A 10,264-nucleotide genomic window follows, 5' to 3' on the forward strand; every position below is an offset into this window, starting at 1 on the left:
ACATGGACCACGATGGGTGTGCAGGCTCCCAGAGCTGCCTTCTTCTCTCCCACACCTTACACAGTGACTCCTTGAGTCTCCTGCCTTCATGAGGACGAGACGAGCATCTACAGCACCCTGCTAGCACTCAGCTGGGACATTACCTCTGCGGCCACCATTTCCCCAAGGTGCTGATTCTCTCTTGGGCTTCAGAGGCACGGCATGGCCCGACGATCGGTAGGGGATTGCAATAAGCCTGGAAAGAAGAAGGCACCAGCTGGGAGAAAGGGCCTCATGCTCCCTAGAAGCTGAAGCCAGTAAGCTGCTAGCAGGCATCGTTGAGAGCCACTGCCAGATCCTTACAGGATGCAGCTCTCTGTGCGACCTGAGGAGCCCCCCAGTCTCCTTCAGCCTCTGTCAGTTCTCCCCTTGCCTTCCTGCCAAAGAGCTGATGATCCCAGCACACACCCTGCTTGCAGCCCCACAGGCCTGCCTTCCTTTCACACTCTCAGGTCACATTGCAAGGAGGCTGGCCACTTTGCATTCTCCAAGCCAGGGGGGAATGAGCAGTGAGCGGATCGGGAAACTGGGCTTGCCTAAGTTGGGTAGGAGAGGAGCCTCGGCAAGAGAGCGTCCCACAGCAGGGGCTGAGTCGCTGCTCCCTTGACCACTGCAGAAGCCGTTCTGCTCACCTTGGCAGCACGATGACCCCATCTTGACTGACCCGACTATAATCGTTTTTGCCAGCAAAGGCCACTATCCTCATCATCTTGGGGTTCTGCAAGGGGACAGAGACACATCAGCAGACGCCCATGGCACGTGCAGGTTGTTCACAAAGGTGGCAAACCATTTCCCCGCTTAAAGGCACAATGCTTGCCGCTCAGAAAGCCTCGCACCACCTCTCCCTTGATGTCATTAATCCCTCCCTTGAAGGGGCCAAGATGCTACTGAGAATTGGCCTTGCTCATCAAGAGCTTGTCCAGGCCAGGTGGCGATGAAGGTGATGGCAGCCAAGAGAAAGTGTCAGAAGACAGCTTTGCCAGCCTTGCCGCACAGCTATGAAGAGGAGCCCTGGAGAAATGACAAGCTCACCCCGAGAAGAGCTGCCTGCATGTTCCCTGTGGCATCCAGCTCCAGCAAGCAATCCTCAAAGAAGGTCATGCTGACCACATTTCTTCGCACAGCAAGGATGCCAATGCTCCTGAAGAAGAACTCCACCTCCTTCTTGTCTAGGATGGCCGCAGCAAAGAAAAGCAGGGTCTCGTGTATGCATTGCTGCACGATTTGTGGGCGGAAGCGGATGTTTGCCCCAATCTGCTCAAAGTCCAGCTGAACTACTGGTGTCTCGTCTGGGAAACAAGCACAAAGCAACCAAGTCACTCCCATCATAGTTCAGCTGACTCAGGGACTGCCGTCTATGCCCAGCCTTCGGGCAACACTGCCAGAATGCAGTCCCCTCTCAGCTTCGGCCATGTATCCAGCATGGACCTGATGAACGGAAGGCACAGAGAGGCCTTGCCTCTTGCTGCGAGCAAGCAGCTGGAGTGTAGGGTGAGCTGGGGGGCTGGCTTCTCAGGGAGAGGCAGGGCGCCGGGCTGCCGTACATGTGCCCACACTCAGCTCTCTCCGGTTTGGCAGAGCCATTGCTAAGCCACATGACAGAGATGTGAGCACCAAGACAAATGCAAGGGCTCTACAGAGGAAGCACCCTTCATCTTACGAGGAATTTTGGTCTTTGCACACTTCAGCTTGTAAAACATCTTCATAAACCGGCACAGCTGGAACACAGGTCTCTCAACAGGCAAAACCTCGTCCTCTCCCACCCCGACATGCACGAGGACAAGCGCAAATGTTCCAATTCCGACATCCACTGCCTGAAAACACAAGCAAGAAGAGGGAGCATTGGCAGAGTGTGCAGAAGCAGGAAGGCTGCTCGGTGACTCCTGTACCCCTGGGGATGGTACCAGAGCAGTTGTGCCCTGCTCTGGGGGCCTGGAGGGGCAGGAGGGGGCATGGGCAGGAGGCAAAGCTCACCTTCTTCTCCAAGAGCTGTTTCCGGATGTACTTAGATGTGCCAGCCCATACTTGGCAGATTTCTACAAAGCAAAGGAAAGACAATGCCATGCACTGAGTCAGTAACAGCCAGCATCTGGCACCGCTACCCATGGAGGGGACAGTGGAGTGAGTGCAGGCAGCAGCTCTCGCCCTGAGCAAGCACTTGCACCGGTGGGGGTACCCAGATGTGTTCTTGACAGCCCCCAGCCTCCAAGCTCCGTCCTGTGCCCAGGACAGGAATGTCAGGCATCTGCAGTGTGTTGGGGAAGGGGATTCTGCCCTTTGACACAGTCAGTGGCTACACGCCTGGGCTGCCAAAGCCACTCCCAAGGCCCAAGGCACCTGCAGGCAGGGTGCTCCTTGCAGCCACTGGTCCCCTCCAGAAGACCCTGCTACAGCCCCAGCCTTAGGGTTTCCACATTATCTGCAGGATTTCTGCATCATCCTGGCTCTGAGCGTGCTCCTGGAAGAGCACTGCCAGGGCCTTACCTTTGATGGTCAGCTGCTTCAGGGTTGGCAAGTCATCAGGCCCCAAGCCTTTAAAGAGCAGATACTTCATCGTCCTTGCCCCCCTGCACGGCAGCAGCTGGGCAAGAGATGCTGTTCCTGCTACAGAACTGCTGGGCTCCTCTCCTCAGCACTTCACTGCGTGTCACTCTGCCACGCTCTCCCGCAGCCTCCCCTCGCCTCCTCTGTGCAGCTGGGCAGCTCCTGCAGATCAGAGTGCTGGCAAGAGCAGCCACAGCATTGTCCAGGCCTCCCTGGGAAACACGCCCAGTTACCAAAGTGGGCACAAGAATGTTTTGCTGTGCTGTGGGTATCCCACTGTGATGTCATGTCATGTCACACATGGCTGCAGGGATCCATCACCTCACAACACCACCCATATTTGGCCAAAGCGTTCAGGTTGGTGGAACCTTCAAACTTGCTAAGGGCACCCTCAATCCCACCAGCTATGTCATTAAGGAAGAGATTCAGTATTAGCAGCCCCAGCATAGACTCTGGAGTAGCACAGGCCTGGCTCAGTTGCACACAGAATCATAGAATAGCTAGGGTTAAAAAGGACCCTAAGATCATCTAGTTCCAAGGCCTCTGCCACGGGCAGGGACACTACACACTAACCATGTCAGCCAAGATTCTGTTCAACATGGCCTTGAACACTGCAAGGGATACAGCATTCACAGCTTCCTTGGGCAACCTGTTCCAGTGCCTCACCATCACCACAGTGAAGAACTTCTTCCTTATACTTCTTCCTTACATCTAACCTAAATGTCCCCTGCTTAAGTTTGAGGCTGTTACCCCTTGTCCTAGCGATACAGTCCCTAATGAAGACTTCATATGCTGCTGGTAGTGCTGTTTTACCCTTCCAGATCAATACCTCTCTCTTCACGCAGTAATTTTACCTTACCCAGAAAGGGTTTTTTTCCCTTTGAAAAATTTCTGTCTTTCCCAGATGAACCCAGTTTCTACCAGGTGGCCACTGGACAGCTCCTGAGAGTCAGCAAAGGCCCAACTAAGGAGTGTCTTTAGTCTTCATTTCTCCATGTGCAAGGATCATGAAGCCCACCTCTTTCTACCAGTGCAGATCTTCTCTGAGGACATGCTGGGACCAGCCGTGGAGCTCTGCTTAGCTCTACGAAGTGGTGTTTGGATGCAGAGAAGCTGTGCTCTGATGCCCCCATGGCCTGTACCCCAGAAGGGACACTGCTCTTCTGGTCACATGGCCTGTCATGACACTGGCAGGACAGGTCCCCCTCACCCATTTGTCTTGAAAGCCCTCCTAGTTCTTTTGACGTGCTCAGTATTTTGTGGACTGCAGACACTGCCTTCTGACACGGAGGAGCTAGAAGTCCCCTACACTTGCTACACATACTTGCATGAACACAGGCAAAGCAATCCGTTCCTCTTATGTGAAGGGATGCCTCACAATTTACACAAAATTAACGATGCAAATAGGTACTGAGAAGGAGAGTGTTTCTAAGGGAGAAAAGTGTGGCAGTGACTAAATCTACAAAAGGGGACTAAAATCTTTTACAAAATATGTCACCTGCATATAGTTATTTTCTGCCTATTAATGCCAAGAATGCAGAAGGCTTGTCACAGGAAAACTGAAGGACAGAAATTAAAAATGACTTACGGAATACAGCTGTCATTTGCCAATGTGGTTGGTAGAGGTCTTGAAGTCATTTATTTTTTTTATCTGTGGTTGCTTGGGGATTTCACAGCAGCTTGTAAAAAACACTCCAAAAGGAGTTTCTGAAAAACCACAGTCTATACATAGGTTACACCAAGGTCCTAAAGCAGGAATGGCTGATGAAACTGTATTAGCAGCTGCTGGAGAAGATCGGAGCACATATCCTGCCAAACTGTTAGCAGCGTGGGTGGCACAGAGAATCCTTGAAGCTAAAGCCTATCAAAGGTGTGTTTGGGAGCAGAGAAATTCCTTTGTTTTGCGCCGTGGTGACAGAATCTTTAGTCCTGATTCAGATCACAGCAGTAAATGCTGGTGATGTCACTAAAGTTACACTGACAACTAATTTGGTCTAGTTTCTTCTTCACCGCTGGATTAACGTTAACTGTTACCATTTTCATAGATACTGGCCACACCCCTTATAATAGAAGAAACTGTCTCCAAGGCAGAATTGTTTTAAAAACAGATAAATTAGAAAAAAGAGGTTATGACATCCATGAGGAGCTTCCCTACTCTGGGATGGATTCCTCTGGGAAGTCCTCAGAAAAACCCCACACGTGAAAAAAGGTACAATACCAGAAAGTGAGGAAGGAAGAAAGAAAGAATGGGGCTAGAACTGGGCGGGGAGAGCACCTAAGAGTTGCACTTGGAAGCACTTCTAGGCTTTGCATAGTAAGAACACCTTTGCTCCAGTGCCAAGTGAAATGAGAAATAGAAAAAAATGGGTCCCCCTCACCCATTTGTCTTGAAAGCCCTCCGAGCAGGGGGCTGCAGGCTCCTCCTGTCCCCTTGGCCACAGAGAAAGACATAGCAGGGAGACGCTGGGTCACTCCAGCTGAACACAAACACCAGCAGCCTTTATTTACTCTGTAGACTTACTTTTAGTTCTCTTCAGTGATATGGTTTAGTGGTGGTCTTGGCAGTCTTGGGGTAATAATAACAAACTTGACCATCTTAAATGTCTTTTCCAACCTACTTGATTTTATGATTTTCCTCTGCAAAGGTGCTTCACCCTGTTCAGGACTTTTTTGAATCCTCTTCCATTGCCATTAATGCGCAGATAGACTCCACAACTTGTTAAAAGTTGTAAAGTAGGTATGCTTTATTCAGCGCTGGGGCGCATGGGGGATAGCTCCTCCAAAAGCACGAGCACCTTAGCATCGTTTTCCCTTTAGATTTACCCTCTAAAGTTATACATATGCATAAGGCTGCACAACACGCCTATACATATTCATGTCCTATCCCAGCTGCGTATTATAATGACCTAATAAGTCCTTTGTGCCTGCACAGTGCCTCCCAGTGGTCGTGGGCGAGGGTCTGAAGATGAAGTAAAAGAGTTTTCCTTGAGCCCGAACTTTTCACCTCTAGTCTTCATGCATGCTCCCTGGAGGCTTTGTCATTGTCCAAACCGCAGAGCTAATTTCAGCCGGCCTAGGCATCCGAAGGACAGGAATCAAGTCGTGGTCCCTACCTCTTAACAATAGTCACATCCTTGTATCTTGTTCTAGCATATACAGTGAGTACGATGAGCATGAATGAGTAGTAACATTGTTAAGCAAGCAGCTTGATCTACCTTCTTGTACACCGTAAGTACGATAAGCACATCCCTGTCCCATTCTTCTGGGTCTGTGCCCAAAATCAACTTCTGAATTTGGACAATACTGGGAGAGGTTTTCTTGTGTCAGCATGATTTCATGCTTTGTTCCAATAAACGTGTTCGCTCTCTTTCCCATTTCAGTCCTTCCTTTAATCAGTCTACTTCTCCAAATCATCCCTCCCTAATGTTCCAATAGTCCTGTGCCACTACCAAGCATGTGCCCAAGATGGCGCACATGCGCTATTGACCATCTCGACCCTATCTGATTGTTCCGTTCTCTGGGACCGATGGTGGTTCACTCGCTGTACAGCCAGGGGAGAAGGGACTCACCGGTTCCTGCTAAGCCAATTTAAATATCATGCAACCAATAAATTGAGTCCAAACAACATTTATTGTAAACACTCAATTAAAACTCCACCAACATTAACTACAGATTTGACATATCGCATGGATTTGTCACTTCTCTGCTGATTCTCAACATCTGTGGCCAGTGACCCAAAATGCAAAATCCCTCGCTTACTGAAGGGAGGAGCCTCAAGGGGTTTCGTTGAATGGCATCCTGACCCAAAGAGAGAGTCAATTCCTCTAAACCCCCCTTGTACATTGGTTAACCCTGTATCAGTTTATACACAAAATCACAGCCTCTAGTAACAGCTACTTCACAAGCACATATATTCAAGCTATTACTTTTCAGTTGCCCCCAAGTGATGTTTTGCAATCATTCCTTTTTCTCGTCCTCTACCTCATTCTGCTCGGGGTATTCACGGTCAGCTCCTGCAGCTGAGACATCCGGGTATTTTCACTCGTCTGTCCAGCCTATGGTAAGGCTTGACAAACTTTGCAGGCAGCCGCCATGGACCTGGAGGTAGGAGGACAGAGAAACACCCCCTCCCCCAGGTTATCAGTTCTTGCGAAGAAGACAAGTTGAAGTGTGTCCTTAAAGCACAGGCATTGTGATGCAAAGGGAATGTGAAGCAGCTGCAGAAGTAAACGGCAAGTGTTAACAATCAAGGACTTTGCTGCGTCATTACTCGCAGTTAAAGGGCCAGGCAGGTTTAGAACACAGGAGCTGCGCTGGCTCCTTCCATTTTCAGGTCTGCCTCGTCTCGGTTTTTTTTTCTTCTTCTTCTGCTACCCTGATGCTGCTTGGGTGGCGGCTGATAGAGCTTGTGGTTGCGCTACCCCTCTCGCTTTTTCAGTTAGCAGTTAACAGTTCTTGTTTCAACCAATCTGTTCCTCGAAGTCTCGGATTCAACCCAGGTTACCTTAAACACGCTAAGCAAGGGTCCTCCCATGCGCCCAGCGTGTTGCAGGCGCTCTTTAGGCTTTGTTTGTGGTGTCTACAAACTGCCCCAATACTTCAGTAGATTGAAAAGGTTTCGGTTTTTTCCCTTCATTCCAGGGCTCCGGTGTGCATACTGGCCGTTCCACCGGTGGAGCACTGGGAGCCAAATCGGAGGGGCAGCTTCTTTTGAACATGGTTATCGAACAGCTGAAGGAGCCTCACATCCTTTTTACAACCCCCGTTAAAAACTTCTAAGCGAACCCGACAACAAAAAATACGCAGAACACCGTCTGCCCTCAACACACACAGACAAGGGGAGTCTGGCTTTGCAATGGCTGCCTAAAACCTTCTTCTTCAAACCCAGTTCTGCCATGCATAAGTAACAACCGCCATCACTGATAAGCTTCCTTGGTCACAGAAGGGGCTTTCTGCTCGTTGGCAGCGCTGCTCCATTGTTTCTCGATAGGAGGAGCTGCCGTTTCAGAATCGTATGCATAGCTGAAAGTTCAGTTTCAGTTTCTGTCGTCCAACGTTCCAGCAAGCTCAGTTCAGAGCACGAATACTCAGCACACGCCACATGAAATACAGCCTTCCTTATGCTGAGAAACACTCGTTCTTGCAGTCCCAACCTGGCTGCCAAGGAGTGGGGGTGGCATGGAGCCTGCTTTTATTCTCTGTGCTTAATGGATCTTGCTGTCCCCAGATTTGCTCCTTCCTCCACCACTGAGGAAGCTGTGCTTGCTCTGCTTTGCTCTTGCCCCCCTGCTGTCCCTGTAGGTCAAGAGACATCATTTTCTTCCACTGTGCAGTAAGCCAGGCACAGGCAACTCCAGAGCCAACCAGTATGTCTTCCTCCCCAGAAGACCAGCATGACAGGACCTGTCCAAGCTGACAGCTATTTTCAACATACAGCTTGTCTGCAACTAAAACTCAGCCTGCAAATTAAAACCAAGGAGCTTTTACTGAGGAGTTAACTGATCCCTGGTTTCAGGCCATTTCTGGGTGGTTGAGATCAAGATGGATTTATCCAAGTGTGCAAGCAGTGTAAACCGTAATTTGTTCTCTCCAAATTACAGAGAGCAAGGGCTAATGAAATCCTCAATTTCCATTTCTCTTATGATTATGAAAAACAGAGCTCCCACCTTTTCTCATGTGGCTTGCTGCCCTGCCATCTAGTTCACTGCACAGGGAAATGTCAAGGCTGCACTAGAGCTCTATTGTAAGCAGTGCCAGCGTAATGGAAATTCAAAGGCAGCCAGAGCTAAGCTATATCATAAATGTGAAAATCCTGTTAAAAACAAACAAACAAACAAGCCAAAACCCAAACCCAAAAATCCATGCTATAAAGTGATGTAACAGAAGCAGCGTAACGTTCTCCTTTTTTTTTTTATGGGATGAAGCCCAACATAAACGAACTTATGAGACTTTTTTCCTGGATTGCCGCAGTTACCCTCTGGACCACAAAAGAAAAGCCAAAACCAACCAAAAACCAGGAAAATCCACATCTGAAAGGAAGATCGTTGTGAAGTCTTTCTCTTTCAAAAGTTGATAAAGTAGCATAAGATTTGCCATGGTGAAACTAGAGATAAAGTTTTGATACAAATCTCTGCTGCAGGCTGGGACTGATTTCAGTGGCCAGCTCAGGGTTTTCATGGGAGGCTTGTCTCTGACTGAAAGAGACCCGTTGCATGTACCCACTTTGGATGAATTGCCTGCCTCCCACAGATCCCAAGGCTTCAGGCAAGGCGTGTGACTCCCCAGGCGTGGCTTAATCTTCAAGGCAGGGGTGCTGACCCCTTACAGAGCTTAATATTCTTTGGATTATTCTACTGTTGCCAGAACTTTTCTGCTTTTCCCACTCCCCCCTGACCTGAAATGTACTGCTTATGAAATGCACAGGTTTGCATTTTGTCCTGGAAAAGTCTTTGCTTGCTGTTTTGCCAGCAAGCTGTGGTGTTTACCTGGGAAGTGAGAGCTGTAGGGTGCTGCACTCACTGTACCAGTACTCATTTTTTCCACTAAGCAGCTGATCATGACCGAGGCAGCGATGGTTTAGCAAAGGCACCTGCTGTGAGCCGGAGTGGTCTTTGGAAGAAATTAAGAGTGATGCCCTGCTGCCCGAAACAAGGGGGTGGTTTGTGCCACTGTCTGGTGATGCCAGTGATTTGTGAGTTTCTGTCCCTGTTGTGACTGTTGCTCTAGACAGAAGTTGCTGGTTGTGGCCCAGATGGAAAAAACTGAAGAAGCATCCTCAGAAGCAGGGTGTCTCAAGAGTTCTTGTGGGTCTGTAATTTTGGGGTGACTCCTCAAGCTTCACAGACCTGCTCTTTTCTATTCACCCGCAGTCTGCGGCGGGAAGGAAGGGATGCTGGTTTCATCACAGGTCTAAACGGGACCCAACCTGGGATCAGTGGGGCGTGGGGTCCAGGAAATACACCAGGAGAAGCGGGAGAAAGCAGCACCCAGAGCTTGTGCCAGGGAAGTAGGACTCTGCCCATCCCTGCAAGAGGCCACCCCACTGGCGGCAATAGCGAAGTTACAGCAATACTTTACGTTGGAGAAAGAGGAAATAAATTCCCAGGTCCCTGACACAGTCTCTGAGCGCTGCTTTCTGACCCTTCTCCTGGTGTTGTCTTTACCTGATCACCGCACCGCACCATCAGCCACTGAAAATGTTGCTTATTCAGAAACACTCTTCATCTGGAGGAAAAAGGGATTCTGTTTCCACAAGAAAACATTCAGGAAAAAGCAACTAACTGTTCCATTTTGGATGGAAAAAAACTTAGTCCATGTCTTCCAGTGCTGATGTAGTGTTATGCAGTGTGGGATGTTCGTGAGGGAGAACTAGAGCTTTCGCAAGGCCTTGCGATACCTATGACAGATGTAGTCTCATGTCACACCCCAAAGTTAAGCATTTCAGTACATCTCAAAGAGATTCAGCCAGGCAATGCAGGGAGCAGCACGTTCACTCTGGCCAGGCACAGGCACCAGCACCAGCAGCCTTTATTTGGCACATTTCCCTCTGCGAGAAGGTCTCCTGCTGACAGGGGTGACTGCCGTGATGATTAAGGTCCCTGCTTCTGGTGCCTCCGTGGTACAGCGTGGAACCTCGCAGCTTCTTGGTATGCCTGGCAGCCCCTGGGCCTTCCACTGGCGC

General features: G+C 49.5%; 1 protein-coding gene across 2 annotated transcripts; it reads right to left on the reverse strand.

Moving 5' to 3' along the window:
- Positions 1-233: 233 nt before the first annotated feature.
- LOC133221412 (coiled-coil domain-containing protein 81-like) lies at positions 234-2,868 on the reverse strand. Of its 2 annotated transcripts, none has more exons than XM_061370273.1 (4): positions 2,524-2,868; positions 1,700-1,853; positions 1,072-1,328; positions 234-757 (listed from the first exon to the last, which is right to left on the reverse strand). In XM_061370273.1, exons 2-4 carry the CDS (start codon positions 1,743-1,745, stop codon positions 668-670), a joined length of 393 nt encoding a protein of 130 aa, XP_061226257.1. In that variant the 5' UTR covers positions 1,746-1,853; positions 2,524-2,868; the 3' UTR covers positions 234-667. The 2 variants fall into 2 exon arrangements, with proteins under 2 accessions (XP_061226257.1, XP_061226256.1); XM_061370272.1 differs by having other exon boundaries at positions 1,700-2,075.
- Between the last annotated feature and the right edge of the window lie 7,396 nt (positions 2,869-10,264).

This window comes from Neopsephotus bourkii, unplaced genomic scaffold (genome assembly GCF_033783945.1).
Source record: "Neopsephotus bourkii isolate Nb327-2 ecotype Australia unplaced genomic scaffold, CSIRO-AGI_Nbou_v1 NB_1530, whole genome shotgun sequence".
In the NCBI taxonomy this organism is placed as follows: domain Eukaryota; kingdom Metazoa; phylum Chordata; class Aves; order Psittaciformes; family Psittacidae; genus Neopsephotus; species Neopsephotus bourkii.